Source organism: Acipenser ruthenus, unplaced genomic scaffold (genome assembly GCF_902713425.1).
Source record: "Acipenser ruthenus unplaced genomic scaffold, fAciRut3.2 maternal haplotype, whole genome shotgun sequence".
Classification (NCBI taxonomy): domain Eukaryota; kingdom Metazoa; phylum Chordata; class Actinopteri; order Acipenseriformes; family Acipenseridae; genus Acipenser; species Acipenser ruthenus.
The window spans coordinates 5,358-22,229 of NW_026708460.1; the positions used below are offsets into that span (position 1 = coordinate 5,358).

The window sequence follows — 16,872 nt, forward strand, 5'->3', positions numbered from 1 at the left end:
TTGTTAACAACATGGCCCAGCGCAAATATAACCTCGTATCCCTGTTACACCCGACCATTACTTCTGGAAGAATAAGTAATAAGCTTCGACAGTAACTGTTGAAATATAGGTTTTTATAGGTGTGCCTAAAAATACTGTGTGCAGAAGATTTGTGAAACGAAAACGCATCATTAGCTAAAAAAAAAAAAAAAAAAAAAGTAGCCTACGGTAACGTTATAAAATATGTGAAATGTGTCTTTTCTATGACCAAAAATGCTAAAATTCACAGCAAAAATGATTCAGTATGTGTTAAGCACCAACTGACTCTTGACCATTTTGCCAGTAGGCCTATAACGAGCATGATAAAATTATATACAGACAGTGTATGTGGTTTTATACGGCACTGTATATATGCCTACAATACATCTTGCATTGAGAAAACACCACTGGAATCGGAATAAACGAAATTATTATGTAATACAGTTCACGTGCAGCATGGTTTTGGTAAGTAGCATTTTCTAAACTATATAATTATGTGCAGTATTAAAATAAGTTAAAAACATAGCAAATCCACAAAACCAACGAAATACACAGTGTATATTTGACATTTTATTTGTAGTGTTCTGTGTAACACGGGCCATCGTTTAAGCTGAAGCAGATATACGCGTTTATCATATTATCAACAACACCAACGTGTGTTGTAAAAATAAAGCAACAATTGTTTTGAAAACTGTCCAAATATTTACTTGGTGGCTAAGAATGAAAAATGTCAAGATAAAAATGCCATTATTATATGGAAATTGTCAAAATAAAAGGGGAAGCTAGAAGAATTTACCAGTCAGGACAACGGCTTTTAAATACTACTATTAAACTGTATCTGTTGGTAATGTGGTTTCTTCTAGCGGTTTTCAAACTGGGGTACTCGAGAAAAATTCTGAACTGGCAGACAACGCATTTTATTCAGTACCACTTGCCTATCTATTGCAAACTTTTGTCATGTAATCAACATTTAATTGCTAACACCAGACTGATGTGCTGTGACAGAGCGTTCAGCGCACACACAACTAATTTACATATTAAATATGTACATTTTAAATAAGCCCTGTTGTTTAAATGTAATATAAACAGTTGGGCGGTTACTGCAGTCTGTCTGGGATACAAAAAAAGACATTTTAAAAAACTAAAAGCCTAGTCTTTAACTCGTTTTATTTCCTGTGTGCGTTCATGCCTGCAAGTCGATATTTATTTGTTTCAATGACCCGATTAAAGTTTATTGTAACTTAAGTACTATTGGTTCATTTCAAAATACAGAATGTATGGCCAGTCAGAAACCGCAGTATTGCCATGCGGTCTAGTATTGCCAAGCCGTTACTTCTGGTGTGAGAGTAGCAAGAGTTTTTAGCTTTCAATTCAGTGAAAAAATGTGGGTTGTTTGCTCATTACAAGTACATTACTAGCAAAGGGCAATCAAGACGAAATACCATCAAAGATTAAAAACGCCAAAAATGTCTTGTGACTGAAGCTCTCTCCAATTTCCCTGCCATCATCAGTGATTTGCGTGGTAACAAGCAGGGACATCCATCACACTGATACTTGGTAAGCGTTTTATTATTTTTTAATTAGCATCAGTGCTGTAGGTTTTAGTCACCAATAATTTAAAAATGCCACACTGTAAACCCCGATAAGTTCTGCTAACTCAAAAAAATTGAGGCAACTGATTGCCTTTGATTTTTTGAGTAATGAAACTTAAAATGAAAATGTATACAGTACTTACTATTCTTAGTTAATATAATTTTCAAGTTTAATTAAACTATACTTTAAAATAGTATGATGATGAACTCAGTTATTTTGCTAATTAAAACTCAATACATTGAATTAACAACAACTTCCCATTTGAAGTGCACTTAATGTATACATATTATGTCGCCATAACTTAATGTGTTTGTGTTCTGCTTACTGATTTATTTTCTTACACTTATTCTTATTTTCTTTACTTAACATTTTTAAGTTGTGGTAACTTCAATGTAAATTAAAAAATATAACTTAGTGGAACTCAAAAGGCAATTGTACGGTTAATCAATTTTTTTTAGGCAACTGATTACCTGAGGTTAATTGAGTAGCACTAACTCAAACTAAATAATACGTGCAATATATAAAGTTAACCCAAATAAAAAAAACATGTTCAAATGCATAATTAAAACATGAAGAATGTTTTATCGTAACGATAACAATTTGAAAATTGTGTTTAACAAAAGGTGCAATAATGGTGTCATTACCACATAAAGTATTTGAGAGGTCTGTTACTTTACACAGTGCAACTTTGCTTTGTAGTGTGAAAAGAGGTTAAATGATCCTGTCTCTCTGAATCCCAAATCATCGCCAAGCCCCTACTAGATACTCCCATTGAGATGCTAGGAGAAGAGTAAACATGGTAAAATAAAAAAAAAAATCCATCCAGCCTGTCAGAAGTCAGGGTGGGGTTGTTACTCCTAGGAGCTAGGGGTCTATTTGGGATTCAGAAAATGACTATGACCATTTTGAGGGAGCCTCTGCTTCCAGATGTTGATAGTCTCTGAGAAAAAATAAAAAAAACATTTACCATGAGCTTAGTGCTTTTCAACAATAGAAATTCTCTAGAGAAAGCTCACCAGAAGCATGTTGGCAGAGTATGTGAGCAACCTAAAAATTAATGTTAAGTAGAATCAACTGCATCAAATGATTATCAACAAACTAAAGCTGGGCTCATAGGTGCTGCCCACAACTGTATTACAACAATTCTGTTACGTCACCTTCACCTTCCACTCACCTGCCTTAGGCCATATGACTAAAGTAAAACACTTCTGTGGCCTGTAAAGTTTGCTTTCCCTGTTAGAAAACAAAAACTCAGGATTTGTTCTGTATTCCAGCTACCATAACAGGTCTTTCAGTGCCCTAACTAAGATCACAAGAAAATAAGAGAAATGAAACTCATACACTGGCTGCAAACTCAAAATGTCTTCCACAGTATAAAAATAATGCATCCACCAGAACCCAGGCAGATCGTGTCTTTGGTCAATCACTACACATGTATCAGCAAGTCATTCTTGAAAGCCTGTAGTCTTGGCTTAAGTTTCCCATCTTCTAGGCCCAGCAGGATTTTCTGAACGAACTCAAACGTGTTGGCCAGTTCTTTTGGATAACTCAGATGTAGAGCATAGATCAGACCGAACATTACCAGGAAAGCGTCAGCCAGTCTGGGTAGGTTGGTCACCATAACTTCACTCTCCAGGACAATGGAAATCTTGATTTGGTTGAAGTGGATCGGCTTTTCAGCGTCATCACTGACGACTGTAAGGATGGCGACTGGTGCATCACCAACATCTGGCTCATCAGAATCCTCCACCTGAAATGCACAAATGACAGGAAAAGTAGCATTTAGAAGACCAAGGTTAAGACTTCAGTGACTGAAATAGCTTTAAAAACTTACTGTATAACAACCACAGATTGATATAATGTTGAATTTGAAATGCGCACAATCAACACACACACACCAGAGGGGCAAAAAACTAACCGTGCATGTCTTAAAATCCTGAGACCTTCTTGCGCAGCAACACAGGAAGGGCACGGAGCACAGTGGTACGCCTTGTGTGGACATCATGTTGGTCCTGAAGAGACAATAATCCCAAGTCCATTTTGAGACATAGATCTGATCTCAACATCAAGCCCAAGCCTTCACGCCCTATGCACTCTGGAGATCTGACAAGATTTGGCAGGTGACAGCAATATGCCATACATTCCAACTAGCCTATCAGAGGTCTATGTGGAGCTGCTAGCATATTGCCTACACCTGTCATATCTTTTCAGATCTCCAAAGTGCACAGGGCAGGAGGGCTTAGGGTTGACCTTCATATTGGATCATACTTGTCTACCTGGCACACAAATCTTGTGAATAGTTAGAATGGATACATCATGCATCACACAAGTACCAGTACATGAACCCTCAGATCACTAAAGTGATAACAATGTACAAGTATTCCAACCAGACCCGAGTCAAATAGATTATGCTTGATTTACTTTGAACCAGGTCTGATTCCCATCTTTAGATATGCAGTGACCTAATGACATATGCATTGACCATCTTACCTGTAGATCATGAATCCTCAGAATGTCAGCCAAAGCATCAGATGTCTTTCCTGTCTTTGCCCTCTGTCGGTATAAGGTCATCAAGCGAAGAGTGTGGCGGTCAAGCTCTTCATAAAAGATGTTCGGCAAGTTCTGGTTTGTGATCCGTTGGAACTCGGCATACACCTACACACAGAAACGACAGACAAGTGACAGTATTCAAGACAAGTTATTTAATTAAAATTATATGGAAAAACAAAATATTGCTGAAAAAACAAAGCTGTGCAATTTTACCTGCGACTCCAAATGTAGAGCCGGCTATCGCTCAAGGATATCTCACAGGTGGTCTGTTGGTGACTACCTCCTGCCGCCGCAGGACAAATGTCGTCTGCATCATCCTATCGATGAGGGGTAGGGTTTTCTCAGTCTTCTGAACTTCTTGGATTATCTCCAGCCTCTGTCTTTCAAGACTTGCCATGTCCTGTCCTTTGGGGAAGTCAGGCAAAAAGTTCACTTCAGGACACTTGGGTCTCTTTATGTTTGAGTGCGATGGTTCAATCTCTGGATTACTTCTGCTTCATTTTCCTGCGTTTATACTGACCTCTTGACATCCTGGTCTCCTCAACTTGGTTCTGTAGTTACCCAATTTGTATTTTATGCTGTTCTTCCGTCCATACCAGCCAGTCTCAGATCCAAGCTCTTTCAGGCAGGGGTGTTTGGAAACAAGTGCTTCAGCTGCTTTGAAACTGTATATAGTAGCTGCAAGTTTCACTAGGATGTCATGCTTTTGATCTCTAGATAACTGAAGACACTTTCCGTTTCTTTCAAAGACAGTGTTTCCTTCTCTGAGCTTCAATTCTACCTCATAAGCAAAAGTGGGCATGGGAAAAATACCTGGCAGCCATCTACTAAGTCGCTCTGGAGAGGACACATCTGACAGCAACTCTGTGTCTGTAGTTGAAATAGAACTGTTTCCACCTCTGCCATGAAAAGTTTCAGTGTAGCTTTCTGTGGCAACTCGTCAATGTCCACTAGGGAGATAAGTTCTCCATCAAAATCAGGGTCTTCGTACTGCAAGCTAAAGTCTGCATCCAACTTGAGCTTGTCCTTCAAAATGCTTTTCAGGTCATCAACAGACTCAGGGAGGGCTTACCTCTGTCCCTCCCTAACAGTTTCAAAACAAAAAATAAAATACCTTTACTTGATAACTATCATGGAGCAAAATACTCAGCTACACCATGTTAAAGGCTGCTAACGTTAGACCTATCTTGTCATAGCCACCTGGTCTACTCTAACCCACCATTTTGTGCACCTGGCGCCACCATGCGATTTCATCAAAAACGTGCACGGCCATCCAACATTACAAGTTTCTTCTGGCTTTTTGCAGGCTAGCTAGCTACTAAAGTTAACAGGCTAGCAGGAATGGCTTCCATAGCTACATGCAACCTATTTGAAACGAATGGAAGCTTGAATTATTTTGCTAGCTACCCAGGTTGATAAGTAAACGACAGGGCCGCCGAGAGCCGTCATGGGCCCCGGGGAAGGACTGGTATGTCTCGCTACCGCGTGTATAATAGTCATTAATCTGAAGCTTACTTAACATCAAATAACATACGTTTTTAGCATAAACTACATTAATGGTGTTGCTATACACTTTTATTTATCCTGTGCCAAAAATAAACCACTCATCTCTGCTCTTAACTAATAGCCTGTATTGGTGAATATATTTGTATTTTAAGCGATACCGATTATTCTCTAATTGTGTTTACCACCAGCTGAAGAAAGTACTTTATTTATTTTATACGACACCATTTTTCTAACAAACTGCTGCACCACGTTGTTTTGAGGAAATTATAGATCTTAATAATAGAATAATTCATACTGTGGTGTGTGTGTGTATATATATATATATATATATATATATATATATAAGTTCTCCCTTCATCAGACCCCCCTTCGGGGCGTTGGGCCCCGGGGAAATTTCCCCATCTTTCCCGTCCTCTCGGTGGGCCTGGTAAACGTTACATAGTCCAAAGCTGAAGACATGTTAGAAAGCTGCCAGTTAGTTGCGTTAGATAGCTAGCCATTTAACGTGTTAGCATAGGTTTGCACAGAATTCTTGCCCCTCTCAGACTCTGACCTCTCCTCCCTGCTCCAGGGTCACAAACCCACCACGTGTGCCTTGGACCCCCTCCCCACTCACCTCTTTCAAGCTGCTGCTCCTGCTCTACTCCCCTTCATCTCCTCAATCCTCAACACCTCTCTACTTTCTGGCATCTTTCCCTCTGCCTTCAAAAAAGCCTCTATCACTCCCCTCCTCAAAAAACCTACCCTCGACCCCACCTCCCTCCAGAGCTACCGTCCTGTCTCCCTCCTACCCTTCCTCTCCAAAACCCTCGAGCGGACTGTACACCGCCAGCTCTCTGCTTTCCTGTCCAACCACTCTTTGCTTGACCCTCTCCAATCTGGCTTCCGCTCTGCTCACTCCACTGAAACCGCCCTCCTGTCTGTCACCAACTCACTTAAGTGTGCCCGAGCTGCCTCTCTCTCCTCTGTCCTAATTCTCCTCGACCTCTCTGCTGCCTTTGACACTGTTGATCACTCTATTCTACTATCATCTCTTGCTGACCTGGGGATCTCTGGCACTGCTCTGGCCTGGTTCTCCTCCTACCTCTCCAACCGCACTTACCAGGTAACCTGGCGTGGAGCAACCTCCACACCTCACCCTCTCTTAACTGGAGTCCCCCAAGGGTCAGTCTTGGGTCCTCTCCTGTTCTCTCTCTACACCCGCTCCCTGGGCCCCCTCATCGCATCCTATGGTTTCTCATACCATTTCTATGCTGATGATGCTCAGATTTTCCTCTCCTTCCCCACCTCTGACTCCACCATCTCCTCCCGTATCTCTACCTGTCTGTCTGCTGTTTCCTCCTGGATGCACTCGCATCACCTCAAACTCAACCTCTCTAAATCTGACCTCCTTTTCTTTCCCTCCTCCTCCCCCTCCTCTGATCTCTCTATCTCTGTTCCTCTGGAATCTACCACACTCTCTCCCTCTTCCTCCGCTAAGAACCTTGGAGTCACCCTGGACCCCTGCCTCTCTTATTCCCAGCACATCTCCACTCTGGCACGCACTTGCAGATTCTTCCTGAGCAACATCCGAAGAATCCGACCCTTCCTCACCAACTATGCTACCCAGCTCCTGGTCCAGGCCCTGGTACTCTCCCGCCTAGACTACTGCAACTCCCTCCTGGCTGGCCTCCCTGCATCCGCCACCCGTCCGCTCCAGCTCATCCAGAACTCTGCTGCTCGCCTGGTGTTCTCTCTACCTCGCTTCGCCCACGCTACTCCACTACTCTGCTCGCTCCACTGGCTCCCGATCACCGCTCGCATCCAGTTCAAGACTCTTGTACTAGCCTACAGATGCCTTGATCAGACTGCACCCAGCTACCTCCAGACCCTCATCTCTCCCTACACCCCCACTCGACCTCTCCGCTCTGCCTGCACTAGAAGACTGGCTCTACCTCCGCTACGCTCCCCTGCCTCCCGAGCCCGCTCCTTCTCCACCCTTGCTCCGCAGTGGTGGAACGACCTTCCTACAGATGTCAGGACTGCCCAGTCCCTGACCACATTCCGGCGCCTCCTTAAGACTCACCTCTTCAAACAGCACCTGTAGAACTCCTCTGTTGTATCCTGGGACACTATCACCCTTCATTTAAATGTGCTTTATTTTGCTCTTATCTGCCCCCTATTTTACTGCATTTAATACTGTACTTCAGAATATTGTAATCTGCCAAGTGTTTAACCTGTAGTACTTTGTATTTAATCATATCCTGATGTAACTATCACTATTTAATCATATCCTGATGTAACTATCACTATTATCTGCTGTATTATTGAATTGTGGTTTGTCACACTTGAACAAAAGTTATTGTATTTCTTGCTCTTATTGTATTACTTGTATTGTAACACTTGAATGTATTTGTATTTGCTTGCGATTGTAAGTCGCCCTGGATAAGGGCGTCTGCTAAGAAATAAATAATAATAATAATAATAATAATAATAATAACCAGGAGGTCCCCGGTTCAAATCCCACCTCAGCCACTGACTCATTGTGTGACCCTGAGCAAGTCACTTAACCTCCTTGTGCTCCGTCTTTTGGGTGAGACATAATTGTAAGTGACTCTGCAGCTGATGCATAGTTCACACACCCTAGTCTCTGTAAGTCGCTTTGGATAAAGGCGTCTGCTAAATAAACAAATAATAATAATAATAATAATAATAATAATAAAGCTCTTGACAAAGCTGAAGGCGTCTAAAACATAGCAAATATATGTAAACAGTGCTTACATCATTGAATCATTAGTCGGTTGAGAAGCGAATGCAATCGACATTCGTACTCCCCGAGACCTTATCCGCGGGTACACTGCTCGTCAAGTGTGGAAAACAAGTGTCCAGGATTGCAGTGAGACAAACAGGCAAACCAGCCAATCGCACCGACGCGTTTGTCCAACGTCATGCAAAAAATACACCCAATTGGCTAGCCTGCATTTGAAAATTGCCTTTCGTAAATTTCAAACATAGATTAGTTTAAAATAAAAACAGAAATATTTTAGATTTTTAGCATCTGCATCACAACACAACTATCCTGGTACTTATTCAATTCATTCTCAACTCAACTGTGATAGCTAGCTAGCTTTCCGGCTAGTAAGCTGATTTAGCGGGCTGACAGCTGAGCAGAAATGAACTGTTAAATTCGTAAAATTATAACAAACGATACAGACTTGATCGTAATTCGAAAGTTTACCGTATACAATTTCTCCACCGCCGCAGACAGAAGAGATTAAATGTTTAGTTAACCTACAATATTAGTCACTCCAGGAAGAGCCGCCATGTTTTAGATGATTTTTCTCGACCGTGCCAATGACGTTTGTGACGTCACACGTTAATAAACTCAACCTGAAAAGATTTGTGTGTCAGCAAATCTAATATCAGAAGTTCTCTTTACATAAAATCCCACATATAGTTAATTTGAATCAAAAACATAATTGCTACAAAATCAAAACTGAGTTGCAAGTTAAGGGAACCCAAAACGTTTGTGTCAGTACTACTATTTTATACCTTTTGTGTTTCCAATGCTTAATTTATTCAATGAGTTTAACTATTCGGGTTTACAGTGCAGTAATATGTTTTCATATTGAGGTGAGCTGTAGAGATGCGTGGATAGTGAACTTTTCTTTGCCTTCTTTTCTATAACTTTATCATCAATATAAATACATGATCGCAGTAAACTTGTGCGCGCGAATTAAAAAACAAAACTGTTAGCCAATACTGTAAAATGTCGCAGAAGAAAATCCACTCGTTTTTTCAGCAAGAGTGAAATAGAACAAACAGAACAACAAGTTGTAGAAAATGAAGACTTGAATTTGGAACACCAGAAAAAAAAGAACAAACAAAGCTCACAAGCGTCAGATAAAAGAAAAAGAAAACAAGCAGCAAAGTTTCAGCCTTATTGCAAAACTCTGTTTCCATGGGTTGTATATAGTATTCTAACAATGTTTTTTTTTTCTTTTTATTGTAAAAAGACATACATGTTATAAGTAATTCATAATGCATTCTGTGTCTGTATGTAGCTTTTCAGGGCAAATAAATCTGGTTCTTGAGTTTTAATGTTCTAAAACTTTACAACTGTAAATTACCAATGTATTTAAACTGTAGAGCATTATTAAAATGGTTTAATTAAATAATTGTTTTGGTCAATACAGTGATTTAAGGTATAAAATAAAAACAGGATTCATAACACCCTTGAAGACTTGAGCTGTGCGCCAGTAGTGACTACTGAATATCTGGAGTGACTAATGTTTTTAGAAAGTATTAGTCACTAGTGAAACCCAGGGGAAACCCTGATCACAATCCCCTAACTAACCTACTCATGAGCCGGTATTCATACAATGACTCCTGCTGCTTCATACGGCCTTGGCTGGGAATTGCCTTCACAAGCACCGCTTGCAGTCTCAAGGTTGCGTAGCTGTTGTTCCTGCAGAGCGGACCCTCTCCTCCCGAGTATACGCCGCTCCCCTCTGGCATGGTGTTACAGTCGCTTCGAACCATCTCCCGCGGATGTTTTTACACTGACGGGCACTCGGTCAAGACCTGCCCACCTGCTGATTGAGGTCCAGCACAGCCAATCACTTGCTGCACTTCCCCTCAACCAAGCCTAGCAGGCAGCAAGTCTAAATCGAGCGCCCGTCTGTAAACAATAAATGTAATAAAACAAATCAACTCCAAAACACACAATAAACCCATTTCCCCATAGAAATTATACCAACACTAAACACACGTGCAGGGCAATCACCCTGCTACAGACACAGTAAACACAGATCTCTGCTTTGCATTGGAAAGGTTAAGTGGAACAGTTGAAAAGAAGCTGGATAAATTTGGGGACATCATCTACGCATATGGAAGCGAGAGGTTTGGAGTTGAAAAAAGGAAGGAAAAATTACAAACTATTCCTGGAAAGTCTAGACGGCAGCAGGAGATTGAACACTTAGAGAAAGGAGACAGCTGAGGAAGCAATGGAGAAGAGCAGAACAAAGTCAGAAGGAGGGACTCAATCTCTTACAAAGGGTCATAAAAGATAAGCTTGCAACATTGCGCAGAGCTGAGCGCCTACGGAAACGCTACAAAAAGAAGGAGCGTATGAGAACTAACTTTTATAAAGACCCATTCAAATTTGTAAAGTTATTCACCAGTGAGAAGAATGGCACACTAAAAGCATCTAAGGTTGAGCTGGAGAGATATTTGGAGGAAACCCATACAGATTCAAAAAGGCAGGAGCCTATGTCAATTCCTTCAGACATCCCACCTATCATTCCACCAGAATACCAAATGGAGGACTGTGCACCTAAGTGGAAAGAAGTAGAGCAAGCTGTGAAAAAAGCAAGGGCTTCATCACCACCAGTTTCACCCTATTTCCCTATTAAACGTAGAAGGCAAGATTTTCTTCAGCATTATTGCTCAGAGATTGTCAACTTACCTATTAAAGAACTGCTTCATTGGCAGAAAAAGCAGGCATTCCATGTTTCACAGGATGCTTAGAACACATCAATGTGATCTGGCAACAAATTCAATCAGCTAAAAAGGAGAGGAAGGAGCTCCATGTGACATTCCTGGTTTTGGCTAATGCATATGGTTCAGTGCCACATGAACTTCTTTGGGCAGCATTTGATTTTTTCAGTGTACCAAAGACAATAACAAATTTAGTGAAAGCCTACTTTGGAGATTTGCAATTTAGTTTATCAACTTCAGAATTCAGCACTACATGGCAATGCCTAGAAGTTGGAATAATGGCAGGAATAATGTGCTGAAAACTGGAAGAAAGTGGGTGGCAAAGAAAGCTGTGGAGGATGCAAAGGCTGCCCTTCGAATTGGTGATATCATGGGGCAAGTTCAGCATGGAAGAGGGGGTCTTGGTCTCAGTTCAGCTCCTCCTACACGGCACAAGGCAGCCCCAGCTCAATGGAGGAAGATGGTAGTCAACAAGGTGCAAAAGCAGGAGGAGAGGTTGAGTTGTATAAAGGCCATTTCCCAGGCCAAGCAGGGAGAATGGATGAGATGGGAGAGTGTGGAACAACGCAAGATTGGCTGGCAAGACCTATGGTCAATGGAACAGAGCAGGATCAGTTTCCTCATCAGGTCAACATATGATGTTCTCCCATCACCACAGAACCTAAACCTCTGGGTAGGAGAGGATCCCTCATGTCCTTTGTGTTCATCACCTGCAACATTAAGGCACATTTTGACAGGATGTAAGGTGGCTCTTAGCCAAGGACGGTTTACTTGGCGCCATGACCAGGTGCTGCGATGTTTGGCCTTAGCATTGGAAGACAAGCGTAACATGACCAATAAGTTGCCACCTGTTCCATCAAAACATTACACACAAAAGACAATATTCCTCCGCCCAGGAGAGCAACCACCAAGAAAAGGTGTTAAAACCAATCCTCGCTCAGGACAACTGGAAGCTGCTAGAGACTGGAAAATGCTGGCAGATGTTGGTCAACGACTTATTCTTCTACCTGAGATTGCCACCACTAACCTTTGACCAGATATTGTCTTGTGGTCTGGATCAGCACGCCTTGTTCATCTGGTAGAGTTAACAGTGCCATGGGAGGATGCTGTAGATGAGGCGTATGACAGGAAGAAACTGCGGTATGCTCAACTAGTGTTATAGAAATGTTACAGAAAATAGGACTGACTCGACATAATGTACTGGCATTTTGTTCTCCCATAACCTTGCTCACATAACCTTGTATGCTTTGCTAAAGATAAGGAACCGCAAGATGCCTACACTGCAGCTGCGGCTGTGAGAAAAAAGGATGAGCCAGACGTGTCTTTTTGCACGTATACCCAAACCACCCATCCTTTTTATCTGCTTGCTTAGTTTTATGCCAAGTATGCATAGTTATAAGTTTTCTCTTATATGCTAATACCTGAATCATCATTGGCTAACCCTCTGCCTTGCTGACAATTTTAAGGTATATAAGAAACAGATCTAACTCTGTATGTTGGAACACTGCTCGATGATTATCTAGCACCCTGTGTGCTGAGAGTGTTCTCAGTTTGTAAACTTAAGAAATAAAGGCCTGTGTGTTTGGAACTCGCAGTCTCTCTTCCTTTATTAGAATTTCCACGACAATTCTTGGCGACCCAGGTGGGACGGCTAGCTCCGTTTTCCGATTGTTCCCGGGGACTTTGAGGTTAACCGTGCACGGGGGCTGCTTAGGAGTGGCTCAGGGAACCACACTCTGAAATAGTTTCGGAGGAGAAGGACCCGCCTTGAACCCGGCTGGGAGCATCGGTGGACGGATACGCCGTACCGAACAAAGACAAAGGGTGAGACTGGTTTTCCTCATACATAAAATAGACCAATTGGTAAGGTTCTGGGAACCTGATAAAACCCGTTCTGGGAACGGGCTGCGCAGAAAGAGTTCTGGGAACTCTATTGTCTAGAGGACAAAAAAAAAGAGACCACGTGGTTCCTGATCCGGAAACAGGTAAATTAAGTGATTCGACTGATCTATGAATAATACTAATAAGTAATTACAAATGAAACTAGTTAAAAAGATATCGTATGAAATACCAAATATTGAACTAAAAATAATAATTGAAAAAATTAAATGCACAGTTTAAAAAAAAAAAAAGTCATACTACTAGTGTAGTTGATCAATATACCAAGCGCACTGTTGGATGGTCAATTAAGAAAAGTTATTTTTCTGTGCAGGTGGTGCAAATAAAAATAGGCAGTGATATAGTGTGGACGACAGATAACCATGTGAATGAGTGAGTGAATGAGTGTTATCTGATAATTGTGTGTGTGTGCGCGTGTGGGTTTGATTACAATGAGGTCAAGTAATAGTAAAAAGGAGGTCTGTCTCCCGGACACACTGGTTGGACCGGGACGAACGATGGCTGATAAATGGGGTCGCGGTGTTGTAGACCAGGTTGTTCTGTGGCATAAAATAGCTGATTTTCCACTAAAAGCAACCCAGAGTGAAAGGAAGTTACAAGAATGTAGAGAAAAGTTCGAGTTTGAGAAGACAAAGAAAGAGAAAAAGACTGGGATGGTTATAGGAAATGGGAACGAGAAGCAGAAAGACAAACAGCATTGCAGGCTAAAAGCATAACGGTAAAAGCAAGTCAGAAAGATAGTACTGAGGAAGTGAAAAAAAGAAAAAAAAGACAGAGAAACAGAGATTACGATGAGGAAAGGGACTGCCCCCCCCCCCCCCCGTATTGTGTTCCTGTTTCCACAGCCCCTGCTCCTGCTCCTCGGCCCGACCGGCCCGTCCAGGTCCATCAACAGCCTCCGCCCACAGCAGAGAGTCCGCTGCCCGCACTTCCGCCTCTGATATCCACCCCAAGCAACCCGACAGGTTTCCAAGGCGGTTCCCGGTGGACTTGGTCCCCTTGGTCGCCCCCTGGACTGAGCTTCTTATCATCGCCAGAATCCCCTGAGACATCAGGATCTTCCAGCACGCTCACTACACGGTTGGGACCAAAAGGCAATCTGAACAACGCCATTATCATGGCCCCCCTGACAGCGTACTGGCTGCCAGAGGTCCTGATTCAGCGCACCTGGAGACAAGATGAGATTAAAGACATTGCTAAAGACTTGCCCGACCCAACTAAGGATGCAGTTCAGTTCAGCGAGCAGATGACCCGTCTTGTGCGTCAATACAAACCCTCTGCCGCTGAAATACGGCACATTATGCGATGCAAATTAAAGCTTCGCTGGGAGGACATCGAAGATACTTTTGACGAAAATCTGACGTGGAAACCGGCAGGGGATGGAGAATATCAACCGCAGTTTGAACAGTTGCTGGACAGATTGAAATGACAATACCCTGCTAAGACCGATTGGGATGCTATACATAGAGCACACAGCACTCCAAAGAGTCTCTAGAGGAATATAGACAAAGATTGGAGACGTGCTTTCGCAAACACAGCGGACTCCGACCAGGCACCGATGAATACAACAGTCTTTTAAAAGCAGCCATAATAAACTGACTCGTACCTGCCCTGAATAAACAGGTAAGGATGACATGCATTGGATGGGAGACGGCTCCCCTCATTACATTGCAAGCACGCTGAAAGACAACAACAGAAGCAAGAGAGCAATCAAAAGACAAAAGCTGAAAAAGAAGGAGTTAAATTGCAAGCAGCTCAGCTGGCTTATTATCAGGGCAAAGGACCAACCCGAGGCGGATACCAACGCGGACGGGGCGGACATGGGACGGGGGGTAGGGGGAAGCGGAGGCGGTGGCAACAGAAACTTCCACAACCAGGATAAAGACACTAGTTGCTATAATTGTGGCCAGGAAGGACATTTTGCTAGAGAGTGTCAGAGACAGCAGCAGCAACAACAACAAACCAACGAGAGTAACTGGCAGAGCGCTCCCCCACCGCAAGTATCACTATACAAACCGAAACCAGAATGAAACGAGGCAGGGACAGCTGACACCAAAACAGCGAACAAGCAGTACGTGCTAACTTTTTCTAAACCACAAGAAGCCCCCACCGTTGATCACTTCGTGAATGGTGAGTCATTTGAATTCTTAATTGATACTAGTGCTGCAATGTTTGTCATAAATGCTAGAACTATGCATAACCCAATGATATCAAATGAATCAGTAAAAACAGTGGGAGCCTCGGGAGTAGTATTGATGGAGAAAATGATGATGCCTTTACCCGTACAATATGAAGGGAAAATGTTTATGCATCGGTTTATTTTCTCAGAATGCTGCCCTTGCAACCTAGCGGGACGAGATCTACTATGTAAATTCAATTGTGAAATGAAATGTGAACAAAGCAGAGTTACCGTCTCGTGTCCCTTGGTGATGGCCCAAATGATTGAGACCCGTAGTTGGTTCTATTCATGGGATATACAAAACGGAGGTGAATAAATTGAGGAATTATTTAAATTGGCTCGACAACATTGGGGTCATGAAACTGGGTTTATATCACCTTATGCCTTACATTGCACTGCCCTGTACTCACCTTTATCAAGAGATTATGAATTTGAGAGAGAGTGGTTAGCACAACCTCCATCTAACGAAACAATCACGTGCAGCGCCTTGTATATCGGTTTACGCTTTTGTGTTGCAGCCATTAAACTAAATAGCGATCAGTTTTTACTTTACCACACAACTGACTCTGTGCCACATATAAGCATAGCAAAAACCGATGATGTAGAGTGGAAAGATACTGGTGTCTGGCTTAATTCTGTGTTGCAGGTGACTGACTGGCAAAGTGAAGATGGGTTCAAATTCTCCCCCAGTGCTCGCGCTGTTTGCGCTCCTTTCTTTTGGGTCACGCCTGTCCAACGGGGAATCCATGGGGCAGAGAACCGAGATGCGCCCCTTGAGGAGGCACTGGGAGGCACGTTTTCACCCTTGCTGATCGGCCTCCCCGATTCTCTATGGGCAAAAGATAAGTATGATATTGGCCTTATGAAAGGGGCAGAGCCCCTAACAGTCACACCAAAAAGCACACACCGGCCTAGCTGCGCCCAGTATCCTCTCAGCAAGGAAGCACAGGAAGGCATTGCTCCTGTGCATGCATCTTTGGTCTCTAAAGGAGCTATCGTGCCCTGCCCAGACTCGCCTTGCAGCACCCCGATTCTCCCGGTCCGCAAAGCCTCGGGAGAATGGCGATTTGTCCAAGACCTCAGGTTAGTAAATGACGCGATACATGCAAGGGCCCCTATTGTGCCAAACCCAGTTACTGTTTTGTCAGCTGTTCCCCCTGGTGGAAGCAAACTCATCCAGTATGTGGATGATTTGCTTTTATGTTCTGAAACTCAGCACGCGTGCGAAACTGATACAAGAGCTCTTTTAGAGTACCTAGCTTGTAATGGCCATAAGGTATAAAAAAAAAAAGCTGCAGCTCGTGTCACCATCTGTAAAATACTTGGGACACGATATTACACCGGAAGGCAGGAAATTGGGCCTGGAGCATGTCACTGCAATTCTGACACTGCCCCAGCCTGCCACAAAAAAAAAAAAAAAACACATGATGACGTTGCTAGGTATGGCTGGCTACTGTAGAGCTTGGATTCCAGATTACGCTGCAGTAACTCAGCCCCTAGCTGACTTGATACATGGCCATAAGATGACTATGAAAGACACAATTGACTGGACTCCTGACGGACTAACTGCCCTCAAAAAAAAACTCAAACAACTCTTGTCCTCTCCGCCCTGTCTTGGGTTACCCGATCACTCTAAACCTTTTAACCTG

At 42.7% G+C, this 16,872-nt stretch overlaps 1 protein-coding gene across 1 annotated transcript; it reads left to right on the forward strand.

The window, feature by feature from the left end:
• Positions 1 to 5,608: 5,608 nt before the first annotated feature.
• Positions 5,609 to 16,664, forward strand: LOC131733197 (uncharacterized). The gene is made up of 3 exons (XM_059021159.1): positions 5,609 to 5,629; positions 12,891 to 12,969; positions 13,890 to 16,664. Exons 1-3 carry the CDS (start codon positions 5,609 to 5,611, stop codon positions 14,471 to 14,473), a joined length of 684 nt encoding a protein of 227 aa, XP_058877142.1. The 3' UTR covers positions 14,474 to 16,664.
• Positions 16,665 to 16,872: the final 208 nt, after the last annotated feature.